This window comes from Labrus bergylta, chromosome 1 (assembly GCF_963930695.1).
Source record: "Labrus bergylta chromosome 1, fLabBer1.1, whole genome shotgun sequence".
Lineage (NCBI taxonomy): Eukaryota > Metazoa > Chordata > Actinopteri > Labriformes > Labridae > Labrus > Labrus bergylta.
Window position 1 is genome coordinate 34,488,369 of NC_089195.1, and position 25,282 is coordinate 34,513,650.

The window sequence follows — 25,282 nt, forward strand, 5'->3', positions numbered from 1 at the left end:
GTATATTTATGTTTTGTGATGTTTAAGTAATGGGGTTTTCAATGAGATCCGATTATGAATATTTCAATGAATGCACAATGAATGGACTCACTGGTCATGACCTTTTTTTTTTTATAAGTCAGGTTTTTGTGTATGCACCTTACAGCGTGGAGATGGCGAGCTAAAACCTACGAGATCTACCCTGCCTACAAGTTGGTAGGATCTATAAAGACATTTGAACACGGATCAAAAGACATTGACTTTTTTTTGGTTTTTGATGGACCCAAGAAGCGTTTTCTGATTAAGAGGATATTTATGTTGGTTGTTTGAATTTATTGTTTTGTTATATTGGAAGTATTTTTTTATGTGAAATACAATAATTATTATTTAAATTTATCTGTGTTTGGATTTTGTTGGTATTCACATTTGAGCTCCGAGAGACCTACCTCATTTCTTCCTAATTTAAATTTGACTTAAATGCACAATTAGCCCACATGCTACACTGGGATATGTTTTCTAATGAGAGAGTGCATATCTGATGAACTATTTTGTGGTTAGTTATTGAATATTTTGTACTGAAATCAAAGCATCGCTTGAAATGAAAATGACACATTTTAGTTATAAAGTAGAAATTAATTTCTCTGAAACAGTAGAAAATAAATAACCTGTATTTCTTGCAAACAGTTTTTCTGCAGTTCTGAGTTGTCTTCCCTAAAGACAAAATTTGTCCAAATGAAGGACTTTGATTCCATTTCGCAGATTGGATGACTCTGCCCTGAAAATAATCAAAATAATCATCGGTTTCGATTAATTTTCAATTAATTGCCCAGCCCTACCTGAAGTAGCTCGCATGTGTCCACATTTTTTGGACGTTTCTCTTTATATTCCCTGCACAGAGATTTAAAGGTACAGTACACACATCAAAATATCAACACACACCTGTCGCTAACCAAGTGGAGAGCGAACCAGAGGAAGCCACACGCACTAATGTTTCTGCATTAAACTTTAAAGTGGATCTGAACCATCCGGGTGTGCGCTGGATTACTCAGACCTCGGGAGATTTTTGCATCTTAAAAGGAAAACTCCTGGTTACATAAAATGTAAACATAATAAACTAAATGCGAACATGTTTTTGAAATATCAACCAGTGGGGTTAAGTCACATTAACATCAGGGGATCTCTCAGCTCCTATTGGCCTCTAGATTTATGAATGACGGTAAGAGGGATGATTTATTTCTTTGGGTGGAGAAGTCGTCACGCTGTACGTCATGTTGATGCTCGATATGTTAAAGAGGGGATCATGCAATGCAGAGGCTGCAGCACATCATCAGCTGATGGAGTAAAGGTTAGATGGAAAGCATCTTGGAGCGGCGTCAGAGCTAAATCAAAGAGTGAATAGTGCTAGTGTTACTCTGAGGGGTTAATAGTCAGTGCTAACAGAGTTTTTCTTTCATTCTGTGAGTGAGGTGAGAGAGGTGAAAAACTACATGCTACTCACATAAAACAGGGCTCCGCTCTGTAGGATATGGGGAGATTCAATTGTTATTATGCGACATAAGAAAGTGCACCAATACAAATCAAGCTGCACGGCTAAACATCTGATCTGACTCCAGACACGAGCTACATCATCGTATTTTAACATCCTGTAAAACTGAACCCTCTGGACTTTATTCTAGCTTACAGACTCTTGGTTTTCTCTCAGGTTTCTACCTGCAGGGCTCTGAGTCCTGACCATCTCATCTGAATCTTTCTGCAGCTAAACAATCTGAACATTTCTTTGCTTTTTTTGGAAATCTTAAACTTGAGACAGGAGTGATAATCCTTCTTATGTAAGAGGATGTTAAACACATAAAAAACATCAAACAGAGAAGGTGAGTCTGCGCTTCAGTTGACAAACGTTGCAAACAGCTGCGTCTCAGAACATGGACGGATTATCAGAGGAGAACTTCTGGAGCACACGGTCGATTCAGCTTTTTGAACACGGTGCAAACAGACGTTACAGCAGAAGTCAACAGAGAACAATGTATGAATGAGAACTCTAAATAGGATCATCCTGGAAACCTCCTCGTGCCCAACTGGGAGGAGAAACCGGGGTAGACCGAGGTAGACGAGAAAATGGATGGATGGATGGGAGGAAACTCTTAATAGTCCGCCCTCATGTGATTGACAGTCTCTCATTGGTGGGGAATATTCAATATGTCACTCATACAGCCCATAACATTTAATAATAGTGAAATAACCATTTCAAATTTACATCCAAAAACAATCACCAAGAGACTAGGGCCCCGACCGATGTGGGGGTTTTAGGGCCCCCAAAGTACGAGAGAGCTGTGTCTCGCCTGATCAGAACGCCGTACACCGTGGTTATGAGAACGCCGTGTTGAATTGAGCGTGTGCTGCAGAAGTTTTCCCTTCAAACTTAACTATAAACAAAGTTAAGTTGCTAAAAGTGATTTTGCAGCAGAAGAAAACGTTCTTTATGCATGTGACTACGTTTCACTGTGTGTGACTCAGGATGACAGCGAGCAGGTTTTACACACGATGACACATCTGGATAGAGAACGAGTCGGTCACATGAAACACGACCATCATGCATCTTTTTTTAAATGTACTTACACCTGCACTTTGGGTCTGACACAGAGAGACAGTGATGACGCTAAAAATGCTCTACATACTGTTTCCTGAGCCGACAACATTTAAGGTTTTTCAAAATAAAGGCGTGCTGGCAGGACATCTGGTGTGTTTGAACTTTAATAGTTTGTCATGCAGATGTTGTTTCAGAGGAATATAGAAGTGAAGCATGTAGACGTGGTGCATAACAAAGAGAGAAGACTTGCCTGTGGTTTCACTGGTTTTGGTGATTCGGGCTGTTTGTTACAGAAAAACAAAAATACACAAAGTTAGATTGTGTGCACACAAAGTCAGAGCGCACACACACACACACACACACACACAGGTTTCTGTATCGTTGTTTTCATAGTGACAGTTGGTCGGTATATCTCTGTGACTTTAATCTCAAGTTGAGCCAAACACATTCCTAACTTGGTAACTGTTCAGAGCTACAGTTCTTTCTTTCTGCCTGAGATAAGGAGTCTATTTTCTTTCATATGTTTTCAGTGAGTAGAGAAGAGAGCATTTGCCTCTGGTGGCCGTCTGGAGATAAAGCGCAGCGCCCAGAGTCTTTTTTCCAAGCGCTCCGGCTTTCTTGTGCAGCTGCTTCGAGCGCTCAACTTTCAACTTTTCAGAAGTGTGCTGTTGACGTCATCTGATCGGGAATTAAACGATCTCGAATAAAAAAAACATGCAGTACTTAACATACAAACATACAACAGACTGTTGTCATGGAGACAGGACGGACGTGCAGCGCTTTTCTTCTCAGCGCACAAACGCTTCATGCAAGCGCCTCCGAGCGCACAACCAGCGCTTTTCTACCCGAACAAAATGCTAGGTAGACAAAGGACACAATTTAGGAGATGAAGAAGAAGAAGAAGAAGAATACTCACAGGAGCGTTGTGGTCCTTTCTTCCTTTGTGGGAGGAGGCTACATGTGCCAGGTACTGAATCACCTTCTTAGTGTTCTCTGTCTTGCCGGCTCCTGATTCACCTCTGAGACACGAAGGAAAACAATACAGAGAAAAACAGACATCCTCAGAGGAGTGTGTGTGAAACTCTGAACCCTCTACATCTACAGAGGAGAGTCTGTGACCTCATGGTGAGTATACACCCAACATCCTGTCCCTCAGAAATGCACATACATATACATAAATATATATATACACATATACATATACATATACATATACATATATATATATATATATATACATATATATATATAATCTAGATACTGAGACTAAACAAACTGGTGATCTTATCATGTATGTTTTGAGCGTAAGCCCACTTAAGGCCTTTGGTTCCTGGCGGCTGGATGCACGTCCATGCAGGACAGAAAATCTGCAAAACCTCTGAGGGGAGCACTTTAGCTTCACAGCATACTTGAGGTTTTACAGTAAGTGCACATTTTCACACACCAAGTATGCACTAAATATTGTTTTTGCTCTCAGGTTGTGTGAGTGTGATGTGGCTGAGAGTAAAGACAGAGAGAGTGGAGCTTAAAGGGATACTTCATCTGTTGAAACATGAATCTGTGTTGACATTGGGTCATATATGTAGAAATGTGAAATACATTTTGAAGTTGGAGCCTTCTTGGCCGAGAAAAGGCAGAAAGTGTCTTTTTTGGCTCATGTGGATGAAAGACACCAAATCCCAGAATGCAAAGCAACACAGGCCACTCCCACTAAGGTCCTCTATTTACAGACATATTTACTTCAATACATAAGGCCGTTTTCTCAACTGATTCCAAGATTTATTCCAGAAGGAATTGGCAATTAATTATTCTGCAGGTGTGATAAAGAGTTATTTTGAGTCTGTGTGTGTGTGTGTGTGTGTGTGTGTGTGTGTGTGTGTGTGTGTGTGTGTGTGTGTGTGTGTGTGTGTGTATCTATATAGAAGGCACAGAGCGACACGTCATTCATCATCCAGCATTAAGACCCGAGCTGCTGCACGGTTTATGTTTCGATACCCTCTCTGGTATTTGTCTCTGCCGGCGTTCCTGTCGTCTGGTGGCACTTGTCACTGAGAAGACGCCAGAGGGCTGCATGGCAGAAATGTCAGACATTTCTCAGACACACATTTCTCACTTTTGTCTCGGAGTAGTGACGGCCTGGTCAGTGTCGCTGACATGAACGATTTGAGCTGAACTGTCAGAGCCCTCGGGGCGGCTGGTTCACTTTCACCACCACTGATTAGGGTAATTACTGCTCTAATGTCTCGATGTCATTTTCAGTTTGATTAATCCACACACTGTGACACTTTGACTTGTGATTTTATTTTGCTCTTTAATATTTTGTTTTCGGGGTGCCAGCCAGGTCTCTCTCCTGCCATTAAAGATAAGTCGGTGGTTTTTGTCGTTGGTTTAAGTTTTAGTTGAGTTTTTTGTTTGGATTATTTAAACCAAAACGTCACACAAGGATTGTACACCCTTACATTAAATGACAAAACCCCACAAATAAAAACTCCATAACCAATTGGATTCAAAGCAAAGTCTTATATTAATGAACTCAGTGAACCCACAATATATGGGAGAAAAAGCCATATGGAAATACACCAAATTATTTTTTCAGAGCATATTAAGGGGACAAAGGCATTTCATCGAAGCAGCATCAGAGAGAGGCATCATCATGAAACGAGAGCTGCAAAGACACACTCAAATCTAATGTGAAATTCTGGATCTGTGTACTCACGTGCAAAGGATGGATTGGTCCTCTCGATCTGTGGGAGACGAGCAGAGGAGACAAAAGAAGAAATGAGTCAAAGTCTCTACTGTGCTGTCACACTTTTGGATTGACAACCTCGTCACTGAAACACTGAGCCAGACGTTTAGTCTTCTCAGCAGGGCGAGGATAAGGTCCAAGACGAGCTCAGAGAGTGTGAGTTTATATGAGCTGCACTTTAAATGTTTGAATATCATCATCTTCATCAGCTTGATCTTTACAGCCTTTCACAACATGTTGACTGAGATGTCCAAAATGTCAGAAAGAAGCTCTGTGAAGATAAATGACTGCAGGAGGAGAGATAAGGCGACTGTAATGTCAGCTTCATGGTCATATTACAGTTTAATATTCAGACTTGGACTTTAGGACTCAAACTCCACGATTTACCAACACTTAGCGCGGTGGAAGAGCTGGACTCTCTTCAGGAAGTTGAACATGAATTATGATCTGAATATGCGTTTGCTTACTTCTACCTTATAAAAGGTGAAAGTAAGATCATAATTCATGTTCAACAACGTCCTAACTGACTGTCAATGAGCAGGAATTAGGAGGATTTAAAGGAAAGCTCTCATTTAATGACCTATTACTCCCTATTTCCACATTTCCGTCAACACTCTGCTCCCTTTCAAATGCGCTGCGAGTCTATTTTTCGTCCAAGCACGCCGCAAGCATGTGTCAAGTTAGACAGAAAATAACAACCAGGACAGGAAGTCAGACAAAAAAAAAAAAAGGCACAGAGCATCCTGTCAATTTCAAAGTAAAACACAATATACAGACTCCTGTATATTGTGCTCTCTTTATCAGCATGACGTCAAAACAGGCACCAAATGAACAACAAATCATCCTCAGAAAGACAAATCAACATATTGTTTGCACGTTTTTCTCTTTATTCCCGCCTGATCTCATAGTTCTCATGTGATGTGTGACAGCTGCTCATGGCTGCGATCACGTTCCAGAAACGGACCTAGTGGGACAGGGGGCGTGGCGTCCGACAGGGGGCGTGGCGTCCGACAGGGGGTGTGGCGTCCGACAGGGGGTGTGGCGTCCGACAGGGGGTGTGGCGTTCGACAGGGGGCGGGGCGTCCGACAGGGGGCGTGGCGTTCAACAGGGGGGCGGGGCGTCCGACAGGGGGTGTGGCGTTCGACAGGGGGCAGGGCGTCCGACAGGGGGCGTGGCGTCTGACAGCGCAAACCATAACGCTGAAACGGACGGCGGCGCACACCGAGTATGTTGAAGAGTTAGCTTTAGACTAAGGTCATTAAGAAAAACTAATAAGCACTTAATAATGAATAACAAGCAGTCAGTATGCTACTAATTAGCACGCTAATAAGCAGCTAGTTAAAGGTTAATATTTTGACCTTTGAAGAGTGGAACAATCTGAACGGCCCCCATGGACACTCGCCAAACTATTGGCCAGACTTGAATGAAGTTATTAGAGACTTCCTTTCTGGTCTAAAAATGTTAATGTGAGCTGTGCTGAGGGCAGTTATCACCGTGGTAACGAGGTCATAAAAAACATCATATAAGTGTCTTTATTGACTCTCCAGGGTATTCCAGTAAAGAGTGTCTTGTGAGCTGGGAGTGAGGCAGATCGCAGCGGCCTCTCAGAGGGGGAATAACAGTGATGGTGATGTCATGGGAAAAACGTCCTTTGTCTTCCCGTCAATGCCCCCCACAGGGAGAGGGGCCTCCTGTTCAGTCACAAGAGGTCTAAAGATTAGATTAAAGTCTTCAGATTCTCTTCTGAAAGTCCTCCACATGTCTGCCTGTGAGAGCGGCAGCTCAGTGATGCATTTATCTAAAGATTATTTCATGTCCTAACAATGTCTGCATGAACAGGCTTGAAATGGACTGCACTGCGTTCCACTTTATGTTACACTGAGGGTTGTCAGGGTAACACATTTGAAAACTTTGATTACATTTGCAGACTGTTTGAAGACGGTCAGATTTACAATGCATCAGGCTGATTTCATTCCAGCTAACACAGTTTCCTGTTTCTCGATCTGATGAGTAAGAGCCTGTTCATCCCCGGGCCCGATCCCTCAGGACGTTAAAAATGCTTCTGTAGTGCACACTCTGCAAGTCTGCTGATTGGAGGATTCACCAGTGACTGCTGATTGACAAGCTGTTGCATTAGAAGATTGCCTTGTAGCGAGGGGTTAAACTATCAATATATTGGGGGATGACACATCCTGTGTGACTTTAAATATCGCCCTGAGACTGAACGAGCCAATCACTGCGAGGCAACAAGAGCTCAGAAAAGAACAGATCTGAAAATGAGGCAGAAAATGAAGCGTGCTGATTGCATATCACTTCTCTGTTCCTGAATCAGAGTGAGCAACCCACTCCATGTCAGAATGATGAGCCATGAAAACCTGCTGAAGTGATCTAATAGAGCAGAACAGAAAGAAGTCTGTTAGCGAGGAAAATGAGACAAAAACTGCTGGACGGTTCCTCTGTTTTCCAGCAAACAAGCTAATGAGATACGCACGCTTAAAATGACAGAAGAGGAGGTGATCTGAGGACAGAGACGAACATGTTTCCATCAGGTGCAGAATGCTAAAGGTCAAATCCTCGAGAGCTTTACTTCAGTGTCACAGAGTTATCATCAGACCTCCCTCCCTGGAGCTCCATTTTGCACGACCTCATTTGTAAGGTAACTAAAAACAGAATGTGCTGATTTTCAAAATATTGAAACTCCAGATTTAAATGGAAACCAGATGTTTCCTCAAATGAATGACTACGTTTAATATGCTCCTTTAAAACTGCTTGAAGTTCTTTTGGTCCTCATAGCAACAACATATACTGAGGGGGAAATACATATTGATTATATATTGCTTTATTTTGATCACTTAGAATCCGATAATGTGATATGAAGTGCTGCTGTAAGGCGTGCTGACAATGTTTAAACTCAGTGTGTACATGTGGAGCCCCGAGCTGGACTACAACACCGGAGGTGAAGGTTTCCTGGACTGAAGTGCTGACTGCTGGGTAAAATGATGAAGGTTATCTGAGCGAGGACACAGCTGGATGGCTCATCAGGGACAACCTGGGTTTCCTGGCTTGACCAGAAACTTCCTGCAGTTAAGCACCGTAACAAGGAGAGTTGGCCTGACACACACACACACACACACACACACACACACACACACACACACACACACACACACACACACACACACACACACACACACACACACACACACACACACACACACACACACACACACACACACACACACACACACACACACACACACACACACACACACACAAAAGCTACTCCTTTAGGATTTCCAGAGCCATCACGTCAACTGCTGCTCTGTGCATGACACGATGAAGCCCCCCCCCTCACCTCTTTCTCATCCCTCTTAACATTCACATCCCTATCTGAGTCACACACGTCTTCAGCTCAGCTCTGTCTTATCACACTGACTGCAGACAGTGAAAGATACCATCCAGTCAGCGTGAGACCGCTCACTTCCATTCAACAATCTGCCGCAGTTGCTGCAACCTCAACAACGTCTCCAGACAGTAAAGAGGCGATCGCTGACAGACGACTGTTTCTGAAGTCTGCGCTGAAACTGCCCAAACCGGGGCTGATATTTCTGATGCTCATAAGGGCTGTGTTTGTGGGTTTCACATGATTGGTGATGTTCTTGCCAGCTTCACATGACTCCATTATACCAGGAAGGCAGTAAATGTGATAATAATATCTAGATGAAAGTATGTACTATGATGGGAGAGTGGGATTAGAAGTATTTAAGTGGATGGTTTTTAGTGAAAGATTTGAGGATCTCTTGAGGCTTGGACATCAACACAGCAGCTCTGCATGTGGTGTTTCTCCCACTGAGGAGACAGGATGGGGGGGGGGGGTGTGTTGATCTCAGCCTCACGACAGTGAGCTCATTGTGAGTCTGTGGCACGCTGGGCCGAGGCCAGTCTCTGCCACTGATGGCTAATGCCTGTATTTAGAAGTAGCAACGAAGTGCAAACACTCACCACCTCAGAAAGCAGTCCTGCACGCTGATGAAGCTTTTACTAAAGAGTCACTGCAGGACAAAAACCTCCACCAACCCACAGTGGTGTAAACAGAAGATCAGGTCGGCTGAATGATGAGGGGGATTAAGACACATGAGCACCATGATACTGTCTCTTTTTCAGAAAGAAACCGAGCTTCGTCTTAATGCTGTCAGTGTAAATCAGGAGCTTTAACGTTTCTATAATGTAGCTCTGGAAACGTAAGATGGAAAACTGTGATGCGAGCCATGCAAAGAAAGATGGACTAAAACATCTGCAACTGTTACTTTTGTTCGTTTCTTCCTCACAGCCGCACCAGAAGAAGATTTATCTAAGAGAGTTTTTTTAAGGCCCAGCTCAACATCTGTGAACCGAAGAGGTCTAAGCACACAACATACTTGACAACACCCGCAAACCTCAATGTTTTTTAGACAAATACTACAATTCATTTAGCAGACGCTTTATCCAGAGCGACATCAGAGAGTAAGAACAACACAAAGATCTAACAAACAGACAACGTCAAGAAGTGTAAACCAACAGCTTTAAGTCTGATCAGATACACAGGTGCTGACAGGAAGTGACCAGAGACAGAGCACAGGTGCTGACAGGAAGTGACCAGAGGCAGAGCACAGGTGATGACAGGAAGTGACCAGAGGCAGAGCACAGGAAGTGACCAGAGGCAGAGCACAGGTGATGACAGGAAGTGACCAGAGGCAGAGCACAGGTGATGACAGGAAGTGACCAGAGGCAGAGCACAGGTGATGACAGGAAGTGACCAGAGGCAGAGCACAAAATCACAGCTGATCTTGAACATTCTAACCAGCATCAAAAACATCCTAAAACCATCATTATCAAACAAAACCATCAACATCATCATTATTATTGTCAGCCGTTTTAGTCGCTGTTTTGTAAGCGAGCAGCAGAGTTTTAAATCTGATGTGAGCAGTAACTGGGAGTCAGAGGAGGGTAGGTTGAAGACCAGTCATGCTGCTGTGTTTTGGATCATCTGCAGAGATGATACTAACAAACTAAAATAACTGTCTTGGGGCGCTGGTGGCGCAGTGGTTAGTGTGTGCAACCCATTTATGGAGGCTGTAGTCTTCCAGGCGGACGGCCTGGGTTCGAGTTAGACCTGTGGCTCCTTCCCGCATGTCATTCCCCACTCTCTCTCTCTCTCTCTCTCTCTCTCTCCCTGATTTCTGACTCTTTTCACTGTCCTATCTCTCCAATAAAGGCACAAAATGCCCAACAATGTATCTTTAAAAAAATGTATTTCTAGTCATGCCATACATTTTCAAAAAAACACATAGATCGATGCAATACTGCCGATCAAGCCGAGCATCCCCCTCTGATGGAAGAGGGGTTAAGGGCTACAATGGTCCTCATCACAGACCCTTCTAAAAATGCCGCCACATATATTTAATTTTCCAACCTAAAGAAGTGGTGGTTAAGTTTTCCATGTGTCTATCATAGGATTTTCTTGGATTGGATGGAGCAAAAACTTTGGTATGAAATAGAAATAAAACAACAACAGTGAAGAAATCTGAAGCTAGCTGATCATAAAGGATCTCGATGTCGGTAGTGTCCCTCTTGGCACAGAGAAGCCGTCTCATGAATCAGAGGGGGCCGGAGAATGTTTATTAGTTTAACACCTCGGAGCAGTTTGCACATATGACGGGACGCCAGAGGAGTTTAAACTGCCCATAAAAGAGAAGGATGCAGGCTCGTCTCTCATCTCCCTGCTCCGTCCACGGTTGAGAAATCTATTAACTATTGGTCCAAAGGGATTGGAAACAGTCACAGAGGTGTGTATATCTTTCAAAAGTCTGAGCTGTCTGTCATTTTAACCGTCCGTTTTAGGGCCTCTGCTGTGGGCACAAATAGGAGCTGAAGCTTCAGCCAAAGACCAAAAAATGAAAACAAAAGCAAGGGGAGAGAGTGTTTGGTTTCCAATGTCTGGAGCATTTCTGAGAAGGAACGTCTGTAATGAAAACCGATCTGAAGATTAACTGTGTTTGACCGACGGTGACAACAGCATTAAAAATGTAATTCCACGTATTCGTGCCAACTCAAGCTAAGACACCCGTCTGAAATATCGTCAAGGAAATCTGTGATTGTTTAAATACAGCAGGTGCAAAATATATCAGTGGTGACGGGCAGTGTGGACGCCAATGGAAACTCATCGAGCAGTAAAGGAAAATAAGACATACCAAAGTTGATCTATTTAAGAGAGACAAGCGTATGAAGGGGAGACGGAGGAGAAATAAATCTTCTCTCAGTCATAATATTTCATAAAGAAACACTGATCTGATGCTCCTTCTTTTCTCTGATGAAAAGAAAAACAACCAGTGGAAGAAGTTTGGACATATCTGAGAGTCATATAAACTAAAGTCTGCCAGTCATCATTTCATGCTGAGTGACAACAGCGAGAAGGTATTTGCATTGTAAATCCACATCTGATCATTTCAAAGGGGGGGGCCCATGAGCTACTGAAGAGGCTTCAGGGGCTCCAGGAATCACAACAAGGAAGAATGTGACGAGCCCCCTTAGTGGAGGAACTGTCGGCCTCAGAAGCTTTATGGTCACGCAGAAACAGAGCGGCTGTGCTAACTGGACGCTGAAGACACCGAGCAATCTTATTCGCTGAGAAAACAGGCTTCAATCTTAAGTCGTGGCTCACAGATGTGTTTACCACCAGGTTGGATCCCTTAGAGGTCAAACAGATGTCACACAACAGATGTTACATTGTTCTGAATTCTGGTGACAGTTGATAAAAGTCAGAATTTTTCAGATTTTGTTTCTGTCTCTGTAAGTGTAAAATAAGAAAACCGTAAAAGATGCACTTCTAATATATTGCTGCGTACTTGCGGGCGACTGTGGCTCAGTCGGTCGTCTCTCAGCGGGTAGGTCAGGGGTTCAATCCCGAGCCCCTGCAGTCACATGTCCGATGTGTCCTTGGGTGAGACACTTAACCCCATATTACTCCCGCTGCTTCATTGCTACCGCTGCAACTAATATGAAATGGTAAATGAACTTGAGCTTGTAAACAAACTGATGGTAGAGGCTGCTACGTAAAGAGTCCATCAGAAGTAACTAATCCATTCATACACACAAAGCAGTGTGCCCAACTTGGGGTTAAGTGTCTTGCCCAAGGACACTTCGGACATGTATCTGCAGGAGCTGGGGATTGAACCCCTAACCTTCCGGTTGAGAGACTACCGACTTTACCAACTGATCCACATCCAACCTGGCTAAAATTAAAACTCTTGCAATCAATGCGACTTTAGAGTAAACCGACATGGCGGACAATGGGCAGAAGGAATTTGCAATCATAGTTTATTCATAACTTATTGCTGAAAATATATTTAAAAAAAAGAAGACTCCAGGATGAAGTCAAGGAGACAGTTTGATTACAGGCTCCACACATTACAGCAGCAGCTGGAGGGGAGTTACAATGAATACTCTGCTCTTTGCTGATCGTTGGGAAGTCAGGACTTTGCTCGTTGTTGTGGGAAGGTGGGAAACAAACACGTCTGAAATCAGCTTGATTATCTTCTAGTGTGAATAGGAGACCGAGCAGTCTCACTTTCCACATCTGTTTCAGCTGGCTGTCCATGTAAGAATAACAGTCTTTGTTTCAGTGATTTTTCAAACTGTCCTCCTCCACAGCTCCTTCAGGATCTTTTAAAATATGCTGCTTTGACTTTTAAAAAAAAAGATTATCTAATTTCCTGAGTGCTTAGCGTGATCGGTGCACCCGGGAGGAGTTTCAGGCCGGAGGTCAAAAGGGCATCAGAGTCATTTCTCTTTGTTTTGGACCTCTTTGGTGCCATGTGGCCCGGAGTTTACTGAGACTTTACGCTGTGCCACTATAAACATTCCTGAGCTCATTTTATAAGACTGTCCTGACAGAACAGACACCACTGCACAATAAACGGAAAGCTTGAACACACCAAAGACGTCATTTAATCTGTTATCATTACAGTTAACGCTGCCGACGTGTGAACTGGGTGGCTTTGTTCATTGTTGGGAAAATGGACCTGGACAGTGGTTTGGGACACTCGTGAAGGCCAGATTGAGCTAGACTTGACCTCACACCCTGATTAAACACCTGGGAGAGGCCGAAGGTGGAGGGGGGGGGGGATTTCACCATTACCATGGAACAAAGACCCCCTGTTTCATAACCTCACCTGGGGACACTCTCACCACTGCTGATCCAAGTCCAGTATTGGGATCCATCCCAACTGCTGCACAGACCGATCCTTTAACACATGTTTTTTATTCAAGCAAGCATCAGTGTTTCCCTACGACACGTTTCCAGATCTGATAAAATTAGCTTCTCGTACGTCAGTGAGTTCACATCGGCAACGCGGGCGATGGCAATTATGTAAAGTATCTGGAGCGGTAATCAATGGCAGATGTGCAGAGTTTTTAGAGGTCTGTTTCACACCCCTGTTTTTGTTGGGTAACACCTCATTTAACCTCCCATCTGAGCAGAGACTGGCTTTACAGCGAGGCTGAGGTAATTAACACATCCCCGCCAGGTTTGGACGCCTTTCAGCTGTACAGATGATTTGCCAACGTGTTCAGTTCCAAGGGTCATAAATCAGAGTGGACATATTATCTGCATCAAGTGAATCTTATTGTTCATATGGAAACACAAAGTCTAAATATGAGGCGTGAAAAGTCTGACAATGATCGCTGAAAGTTTGATAAAACTATGTGAGAGAACCAGGAGAGAAGTTATAGTTTGAGCTGATGAGCAGTCAGAACTGGAAGCTGTTTACGTTCACAAATGTGTGTTAAAAGTGGAAGTTGCAATTTTCAGTGACAGAAAGAACCATCACCAGAACATAAATATATAAAAATTATAATAAACAAAGCAGAAAGAAATCAGAAAACTGAAGGTTTGGTATTTTGTGTTGGTTGATGATAGGGGTGCAAATCTCAGGCTGATGCAGAGCTGGATAAACACTGAAGCTACAGAGTCCACCACATGGCAACCTGCGTGAGCATCCACTCTAGAGAGGAGGGGGCGGGGGGAGACAGCTCTCTACTATGTTTTGAATTTAGACTGCAGTACCCATTTTAAACACTAGGTGTCAGAGTTACATGCTGCTCCTTTAACACAATGAAAATCATCACGCAGGAAGACAGTTTGAACCTTTTTACCCTCTAGGAGTCCAGCAAAAACTGACAGCAACCTATACACCGTTGCGAGTTATAATTTAGATTTTTATGGTGTGTCATGAGGAGTTGTGAAGTAGTGATGTTGAGGGTCAAATTTTCCAGCAAATCTGTTAAGACTGATTATTGCATGCTTCAGGACGACGATATACTGCCAATATTTTGTCACACATTTAGTTATTGATCAGTTGATTCAATCAAGTTTCATGCTGATCCATAAAGTGACGACTTGATAAAAAGTTTTAGAGCTTTATGGCAGCCTTGTTGAGAGTCGGCTTTGTGCCAACAATAACTGAACATTGGTAAGGTATTTAATATGCTGAAACCGCCAAAACCATTCCTATCAGAAACGTCTTAGAAATATGATGTATCCCATTTTGTGTTTGTCTTTCCAATGACTTCATTTCTAACTTGAAAAGGAAGAGGGGAAAAAAAAACTCACTGTTAATCTTAACGGCTGGAAAGTCACTTCCATCAACCAGGTTGCTGAAACGCTCAGGGCTACAGCTGAACAGCAGCTGGCCTCCACTAATCTGCAACCTACAAACCTCCTTTTCTACCACAACACTCTTAATTCTGACCACGACCACGACTGAATAAATGGGTTGGAGTAACAGTGCATTACAAATCGGGCTTGTTATAATGTGCAACGTACATGAAGCACAGGCAGCACAGTGAACAGCTCGCAGGCAGAGGTCAACAACGACGCTGTGAGAAATATAACGAATGCAGAAATATGTTGGGATCAACACGAGTCTAGTTGAAAGGTCTCCCTGCCCTGCCCCCCATGCATTTGTGTCCACTCATGTAGAAACACAGTGTGGACTGAACAGAGGGTGTGAACAATAACAAAAACTAGGCGGGCTACATGACAAGTTAGCAGAGCTCCACAACCGCAACAAGGAGGAGCTACAGAAACCCTGTTCCTGTGCTGTGACATCATCAGATGTAAGGTGATAAGCTTGTATCAAATCAAGCATCCATGAATTACAGCTTAGATGGTTGAATAATAACAAATAAAACAATGAAAAAATATCTTCTAGTTGAGATTTCAGAGGATGAAGGGATCGGCGAGCTTCTTGTTGACACGACCAAAACTTCCTCTGTGTACCAACAACTGGAGAGCAAAGGCTAAAAGGACTGACGGGACTGTCAAGTCTGTCACCACCCCCACTGGTCAGCCCTCGCAATCACAAAGGACCTATTGTCCAGCACAATGGGGTCACCCTCTCTGTTCTCGCTGGTCTGATCCCAGTCACTGCCCACAGAGCCTGGAAGCTAGCCATGGACCAGGAAAGGAATATTTGAAGACACCGTTTTGAGTGGAGAGCCAACTTGCAATTCTCATGAATGAATGAAACTGAACTGATGGTCACTTTAATAAAAAAAATAAAAAAAGGAAATCTACATCATTAAAGACGAATGATGTTTAGAAATGTAGACAGTCTGAGCTGAGTCATATTTGCATGGATTTCATTGAGACAGATTCTTTCATGGTAGAGTCATCAAAGATACTGAAACTGTTGAAGTCTCTGAGGTGAATTCATGTTGTGAGCTGTGGAGACATTCAGGACTTGATCTTCTTCTACGACCACATAACATTTAAAAAAAGAGATTAAAACGTTCCTCTCCTTGTGCACACGTGCACCCTGACTTTGTCCAGATTTTTCCAACTAGCCCCCAAATACAAATGTCTGCAATAAAACGCTCAGACTCACCTTGAAGCATGCATCTGTACGCTGACTCTGAGATGGCGTAGATGTGAGGGGGCATCTCGTGCCTCTTTTTGCCCCTGTACATCTCGATGATGTTATCTGAGTAGATGGGCAGGTTTTTGTAGGGATTGATCACCACGCAGAAGAGACCCGAGTACGTCTATGGAAAGAAAAGAAAAAAACAAACATGGATGACGGTTAATTCATTAAAACAGCAGCCATGACATCACAAGGTTATAGAGTGGAAATGCAAAATGAAGAAGCACAAAGAAGAAGCATATGTGAATGTGCTGTAACAGGAACAGTTGATTTAGGATGTGTGCTACTTGTAAATCAGATTGTTACAGCTTTTATTAGATTGTTCTGATCACAAACATCTGCATAGATACAACAAAGAATAAGTGCATAGGGCTGGGAATCTTTGGGTGTCTCACTATTCGATTCGATTTCGATTCTTGGGATCACGATTCAATTCAGAATCTATTTTTGATTCAAAGCGATTCTGGATTCAAAGTCTATTTTTGAATTAGTACATACTAATGAGACTGGCTGAATTTCTTGTTGCTCTGTTTAGCACTCTACTGAGTTTCAGAGCTAGCATTAGCATTTAGCAGGGAGAGAAAATAAAATAAACGATTTTTGGAAGTTATGAATCTATTTAAAATCTCAGAAGATAAGAATCTCAAGTTTTAGATAAATCCGATTTTTTCTCCACCTCTATGTGCAAATATCAATGCTTTCTGTCATTCATCGACGTCATGCAACAAGTTGTTTTGTTACTTTTTGATGCATTATCTTCTCACAACCAATAACCATGTAACCAGATGGGCTCAAACGGTACACTGATATCGGCCCTGATCACAATCAGTGCATCTCAAGCGATCAATGAATTAGAGTTTTCCATAAATCGCTTGATTTATTTTTTGTTTTGTTTGATCATTAGCATCAGCCTTAAAGCGTCTCACGATGGTAGGGCTGCCTGTTTTTCACCACCAACACCAAAACGTGGTTCATGAAATGAGAGGCAGCAGAGTGGAGCTGACAGCCGCTGAGATATCAGACAAGTCATATTACAGCGAACAGAGGGCAGAGTCATACTGACAGTGTATACTGTGTAGTGCCACAGAGGGTGATACTGACATTTCGCCCTGGGGATAAACTCTGACAGTCTGTGTAAAAGGTCCTGACCACTCGTTCATACCAAGAGAGAAATTACGTCAAACAATCTTAAATCCCCCGTACACTACGTGCCTCTTATGAACAAATCTGTTTGTTCTTGCATGAGGACCATTGTGTTGTGCAGATTATGAATTCAGGGGGCCAGAATACGCAGCTGCTGGCCCACTGCCAGGTATCCTACAGTCTTAAAGGTCCTCGCTCCGCTCACTTAATACCCTGCTCCTCATATGTGGAAATTTGCCATCTCCTTTTTCTCAAATTTTAAACCAGCAATATTACCCAGACATTTTTTGGGCTGACGGCAGACTTTCTTTAATCCACACAGTATATAGGTCCCTCAGCTGTATAATGCAGACAGGCAGGCCAAGACAGGGTTAATCCCTGATATGTCTGCTGCCGCTGCTGGGAGAGTCTGTTAACTCACGCAGTGTACAGTGGAGTCTGCTGGATTAAGGCTCACGTCAGAGACTGGGATCAAAAGTCTCAATCCATCATGCTATTACAAACCTTATGGTAGATAAAGCCATCTATCTAGACTCACACCTTCAATTTAAGATGATTTCTGCAACCTTTTCCTTCCCCCTACGCTTCAAAATCATGCTAATAATTGATTTATCTTCATGCCTTTCTCTCATGCTCATCAAATATATTTATTTGCCTTTTTGCTTTTATTAGATATGACAGAGGAAGAGAGACAGGAAATGTTGGGAGGAGAGAGAAGGGGATGACATGCAGCAAAGGGCCAAGGTCAGATTTGATACCACAGCTGCTGCGATGAGGACTCAGCCTCTGTACATGAGACAGAACCAGCAGGCTATCGGCTAACGATACCAGAATTTCTAAAAACTCAATTGATACTTGAAAAAATCTAACTGGTCAAAAATGATACCGTAACATATTTTAGATACTTTAATGTCAGAAGTAGATTTGATGATTAGTGATGACAGTCATGGTAAATAAATGATCATCCTTTGTGTGTATGCGCGCAAACTTCATGCCCACCCCTGCATAACCCCCAGGTTTGCAGCTCCAGTCAAAACAGTCTGAATATCGCCCCTGCTTATTTAACTTATGAGTGCACACAAATCACTTAAATTTCAGAAATAAAGTATTTTGTGCCGTCCTCTTGGGAGTCATGGAGGATCGCTTAGGATGGTGGGCCACCACCCCATATAAATAGTAGGGGAAGCATTGGATTGTTGTTTTTAAAAACTTGATATCAAAAAGTATCCAACATTTTAGGGCGCTGGTGGCGCAGTGGTTAGTGCGCACGTGTGTGGAGGCTATAGTCCTTCAAAGCGGGCTGACCAGGTTCAAATCCAAACTGTGGCTCCTTTCCCACATGTCATTCCCCTCTCTCTCTCTCTCCCTTATTTCTGACTCTATCCACTGAACTATCTCTCCAATAAAGGCCCAAAATGCCCAAAATCTTTAATCTTTAAAAAAAATACAAATGAAAAATAAAATAAAAAGTATCCAACATTTCGACAACCCTGAGTAACACCAACTTTCCCTTCCCCTCTTTCTGTTCACTGAGCTTGGCTTTAAAGTCACATTCTTCAGATGATGTTGTCTGTGACGGTGACGGAGCCTGAGGTCTGCTCTCACAGCTGTTGAGCTGGAACAATGGTGACATGACCAAAGCATGCTGGGAGAGCAGAGTGGATGTTTGATGAGCACATCACAACTCTCAGGATGTGATCTCTCAGGATCACACTGCACCACACACACACACACACACACCCACACACACACACACACACACACACAGACACACACACACACACACACACACACACACACACACACACACACACACACACACACACACACACACACACACACACACACACACACACACACACACACACAACTGTAGTCTGTGGAGCAACACTTAGTCATGACTGGCTAATAATCCACGTCAGGAGTGGTTGGTGCTGCGGCCCACGCTATTTTAGTGTATTTTTGTGTATTTTTGTGTATTTTTGTGTGTGTGTGTTTTATCACCAGATGGCCATGAAACCCCCCTCCTCACCTCTAGTGTGCACAGATGCTTTAGACACAGCTCTGGCAGCATCCTGGCCACATACAGATCTTTTCCTCTGAAATCATCAGCAGCAACATTGTGGGACCGACCAAAAACTCACACCGTGCTAACTGTGACTACCTGTGAAAATCACCTTCACGCTGCTACAGGGCTGCTGACATAATAACCCCCCTTCCCCAGCCCCCTGTGGTGGGCACATTGCCAGACAGACAGATCAGTGCTCCTGACCCTGCGTGGGCCACGGGGCAGCAGGGAGAGGGATGACTCAGCTGGCTGCCCTTGGTGGTGGAGAACAGGGGGTATTTGAGGGATTAGGGGGGGCTCTGAGGGCAAGGGGTTGGACCCCTGCAGAACCAGGCAAAACAAAACACAACACAGACTGAGTGTAGTGGTTTTCCTGTTCAAAGGATGATGCAATCTAACATCGTTTCAGTAGAGAGCATGAAACTAATGTTTAAACACATTTACCAGTAATTAACAATTGAGGTTTTCACCATAACAGCGTTTTAACTTCTTCTCCCGACAACCTTTGGCAGATAAAAACATTTTCAGCTGTCCACTTTTCTATTTGAGCACGGTTCCATTTACATCTCCTGCGGACTGTACTCGAGTACACATGAATCATGCCCGAGACCACCTCTTAAAGCGGGCTCGGGCACGGTCACCTGTCATTTGCACGGTACCTGAGCAAAAACTAGCAAATTAAAGGTTTGAACTGAAGGCTGCTACAAGTAGACTCAGAAAGCCTTTGTCCCTGCTGACAGGAGTTTCTATACGTTGATTTCTGAGAACGTTATGGAAGTTATTTTGAGCTGATATGAGGGTAGAGTAGGAAACGCAGCCTCCAGGCCACAACCCCAAAAAACTATAGTGAAAAGAGGAGAACTCTGACACAGTTGAAAGGCATCCCAGTCCTCTGGAAGTGTCCAAATAAATGTCTGAGAAGCGAGCAGTGCTTAGCAACAGGGCCTCTCTCAAAGGGAAAAGAGGAAACCATTTCTGAGATCTCTGCTTGTCTTTTCTGACCTATTGCATAAAGCAGTGCCCCCTCAATCCTGACATCACTTGGCTAAACCATCGCTATTAAACAAATGTTAATATCTTTGTCGACACATTGAGGAAAAGAAGAAATGTTTAGGCCTTCCAACACACATTCTAATTAACTCCAGTCGTGCCCTGACAGAGCGGGAAGACTGCAGTAGCTCAGAATTTGCTCTAAATCTTGAGGTGCTCTTAATCTCAAACTTGATTAAAAAATATGAACCTGTCATCACTATGTGCTTTTGAGGATTTACCAGGAGGGAGCTAACCTAAATTCAAACAGCCCTGACAGCTGAGAGGACTGGATGCTAACAGCTGTAGTGTATCAAATGTGAAACTGTAAAGAATCAGAATATTACTAGAAATGGATTTCCCTTCTTTTCTCCCGCCTAACCTTTGAAAATGAATCAAAAAGACACTCACAACACACACACACACACAAAGGGTTAACTGCACCACTAATTATCCTGCAGGGCAAAAAGCGTCTCTGCTCCCGTGCTGTTTGTGCATAATTAATTAAGCCATAATACAGTCATTTGAAAGGTAAAAATTGGCCCTTTCAATGCAAATCAGCCTCACTGCAAAAATCATCTAATTCCCAAACACTGGACCGAGTAACCACACGCAGTCAGTGAAAAACATTTGGCGAGTTGGCGGTAACTGCGCCGCATTATTTATAAAGAATGCCAGGCTGAGAGTCTCCAGGCAACAATCCCAACTCCACATCATCTAGAAAAATGTTCTGTAAATACAATCTGTCAAATTTTATTTACACATTACTATTTTTAATATAATAAGGGTTTAAAACTGAAAACTTCATCCACATGTGTAGGACCCATGGAGGATGCACGTGTATGAGTTGTCCATGCTTGCTCCATCAAGGGAGGACGTTTAAGTTGTTACAGGTGAAACACATATCACATTTTTGAAGCCTGGCCTATCCATAAACTGGAAAAGGTTTCCCCTCCGCGCTCATCAATCTATATATGGACTTGAGCTCTGTCAACATGAGAGAGGCGCTCCACAGAGAGAGTGGAGGTGCAGATAGCTTCTCTCCACATTCAGTTTGCAAAACTACAAGGACCAGACAACTCAATGGGCATGTTTGTTGTAGACTATCATGAACACTATGCTTTGTGAATCAGATCTTGAGACAGAGCAGAAAGCGGGAGAAGTGATGCCAAATTTTGGTGCTATACAATCCAATTTTAGTGAATATGTCCCTGACTGTGAAGCAAATCTGTTACGGAATACAGTTGGAGACATCTTGTAGCTCCTATGCGCAAATATGCAATGTTTAAACAGGGGAGAGGGATGTTGTGTGAGTCATTAAGTTTGGGGTTAGCACCTCAATGCAGCATAGAGAAAACACAGCCAACTTGCAAAGGTGCAAACCGGTGAGACTGCGGTGGTAATGGTCGGGATGTAAATGTAGACCACTGAAGCGACCATGGGATGATAAAACACATAGAATACTAATGTAAATATTTCTCAAAAGAAAACTAATTTGTGTTGAACAGTGAACTCAGAGGCCCACGCTCCAGTGAGAGGTAGGCTAAATAAAAACAGCCTGCAGAAGCAATCCTCCACAAAAAGCTCGGAGCCTGGAGCGGCCCACTATCCTCTTCAGGATGAACACTCATGAGCATATAGTGGCCTGCTTTCAATAATGAATCACAGTGACATCATTACTTTATCGAGTCCTCCTTTCTCCTGAGACACAGGGTTCAACTATACTCAGTCAACCATGCTAATCTGCAGGGCTATATTTATTATGGCTGTGACAATAATCATCCATTAATCTCTTCTTTTTCCAAATGTGACCTATCTTAAAGGAGCAATATGTAACTGACACCTAGTGTTTAAAATAAGTACTGCAGTCTAAATTCAAAACATCATAGAGAGCTGTCTCCCCCCCCCCCTCCTCTCTAGACTTGATGTTCACTCAGGTCACCATGTGGTGGACTCTGTAGCTTCAGTGTTTATCCAGCTCTGCATGGGTCTGTAAACCTTTCTGTGTTCTAACCTCTCTCCATTTTTCAAAAGCATCTCCAATATTGATCCTAGTTTAAGCACGTTTCTGCTCGTGGAGCTTATTAGAAACATGCAGAGGCTTTTTAGGTCGGGTACAATCACTTCTGAACCACTTCTATCTGAACCACTTCTCTTGCCCGCTTCCATCGCTGCAACACCTGTTGGTTTGACCTGATAACTGCTCTCATATCTGACAAATCAAGAGGCGTCCAAAACGGCCGTGTGGGGGGGTCGCCTCAAAACCACCTACAGTCCAAACAAATCCAGAGCATTCAGGAGCAGAATCTAAAGTTAGAAGGAGGACATACTGGCTGCTGCATTGTTTTCAGAGAAGCCAGCACTTCAACATAGCTTTTGCTTGTTTAACCATGAATATCAACTTCCTCTACATGCTGCCTGGATTGAAGAAATCAAAGAGATTATTCAAGGAAAAAGGCAAAACCAAGGCACTCCTCTGCTCTGATGATAAAAAGCTTTATTGTAAAGTCTACTTCACAATGGAACTGATAAAAATAAGCTGACATGCTTCACCCACACTCTGCCTTCATCAGGGCACAACTCAGCTTACACAATTATATAAGCACTATGCTATGCTGATCTGACCTTAAAGGTCACACAATCCTGGAAGAAAACATGTTGAGTTCTGCCTATGTGTAACTTAAGTCTCTTAAAAACTTCTTGTTCATTAGTTTCTCACTTGGGGACGTGATTAACGGCACATAAACTGACCGAGCATGCAAACTGGATCAAAAGAAAGGCTTGTCTGTAATAATGTGGAACAGCGAGAATATTTTAGAGCTGCCAGGACTTGGCTGGTTCTGTATTTAAGCATCGGTTTGTCTTGAAAATGATTTCAGTTATTTGGGCAGACAGCTGTTAGTTATCAGTGAACACAAAGCACTCTGTTAAGGCGATGTGGTTACAGTGACTCAGCAGAGACCTCCCTGAGCTCTAAGATGAGGCTCCAGTCTCTTCTTTAAAAGCCCTCTGAAAATGCTGAAAAATACAAAGAGCATTTCTTTTGAAAGAGAACGAAGGGGACTGTGAAAAGTAGGGGTGGGACAAAATACCACTGAGGCAATATATATCTTCATCCTGACTTGTGTGATACGATTATTGAATCTATAAAGTCAAATATCGATATTTCAATTTTAAAAATATGGTGCTCTTTGCAGATTTTCCTCTCAATTTGACTCACAGCGTCAAAACTTAATGACTTCTCATGGCGGCACATCTGACATGTATGAGGGTAGCTTGTAGTGTTGTAGTCAAGACATACCCGAGACCAGAGTTATCAGAGACCAAGACAAGACCAAGACATTTAGGCATCGAGACCGAGTCAAGACCAAGATCATAAATATCACAGAAAAATCATCATCTTGTGTTCAGGGGGCGTGTCACTCTCTTAGATCGTAACATGTGAAAGGTTCAGACGTAACCAGGGGATTAAAATCAAATTATGAATGAAGTTATTTGTTCTTTTAGAGAGAGGCGTTTTCCTTCTAATCACAGTGAAGACTTGGAAAAACAGCCAATCAGTGGTGGTCTTGATTTAAAATCAGGAGTCCGCCCAGACTGAGACCTTCAAAAAGTGACATCATGATGTATCATTGTATAATTGTCTTGCAATATTTTCATGAATGCAAAATCATTGTATCATCATGAGCAACAGATCATATCATAGGTTTCACTGCCATCTGCACCCCTAATAAAGAGGTTCAACTTCTCCTTTAAAAACTTGTATAAGATCACAGCCATGAGAGGAGAGAGAACATTGATTAATCCAATGCTGTGACAAACAACCTCTGCTGTCAGGAGATACAAACAGACAAAGCAGCGTCTTGGCAGGGAGCCAACAGTAGAGAGATGACCACATGGCAGAGCTCGCACTGATGCCCTGTCACGGCCAGAAATACACCGCTTGAATTATTGAATAGTTAACTGTTATATTTAGCTTCCTTAAAGCAGACCAGCAAAAAAACAATATCCAACAAATCCAGGGGACGCTCTCAGCACTGTGTGGTATTTCTGCCTGGTGAAGCTTAATAATCATTCAATTTATGAACTAATTGACTAAATTGAAAATACTCAAAGTGCTATGTCATTTTAAAACTAAAATGGTAAACCCACTGATCCCAGCTTTCTTTTATAGGTGTTAAATATCTAGCTGCATTCTGGTTACAGCGGAGTCAGTAACCGCTGGCATGTGGTGGCTCTATATGAACTGTATGTTTGTGTGTGTCAGCCCGGCCCTGCAAAGGTCCAACATGCAGACACCTCGGGAGTACGAGGAAGAAGCTGCAGCTACACTAAAATGCGGTACTCAACTTAGCCCTCTGAGATTTACTCATCAAAGGCACCGAGGCAAGACATGACGCAAAAAGAACGGCACGAAAATGGTGCACCAACAACAACAGAGTCCACTATGCTATCATGAGAAAACATGCCTTTATATCACTTTAGTTATATCAGTGTAGTTCGATGGAACAATATCAACTAAAGTGTGAAGAAGGACTTACTGGAAACTAAATGCAGCTGTTAAATTCTGTGCATGGAGATCTTAGCGATTGCGTCCAGTTCACACAGTCCGTGCACTAAAGCATCCAGCGGATTTTGCAAACCATACCTGATCATTCTAAAATACTTTGTGTGAAATAGCTTTAGGAATGAACTGATAACAACAGACAGTTTGGATCCATGCAGAGTAAGACAACTTTGATTATTCCACCGAGGGTTTCAGGGGTCA

General features: G+C 42.9%; 1 protein-coding gene across 2 annotated transcripts in view; it reads right to left on the bottom strand.

Moving 5' to 3' along the window:
• LOC109999707 (myosin-10) overlaps positions 1–25,282 on the bottom strand; it is a 69,738-nt gene that overhangs the window by 38,531 nt on the left and 5,925 nt on the right. For both annotated transcript variants that reach the window (XM_020654831.3, XM_020654829.3), the window contains exons 3-7: positions 16,239–16,395; positions 5,283–5,310; positions 3,483–3,585; positions 2,817–2,846; positions 1,478–1,495 (exon numbers count right to left, since the gene is read on the bottom strand). In XM_020654831.3, coding sequence (XP_020510487.1) covers positions 1,478–1,495; positions 2,817–2,846; positions 3,483–3,585; positions 5,283–5,310; positions 16,239–16,395 — 336 coding nt within the window. The remainder of the gene's footprint in view (positions 1–1,477; positions 1,496–2,816; positions 2,847–3,482; positions 3,586–5,282; positions 5,311–16,238; positions 16,396–25,282) is intronic.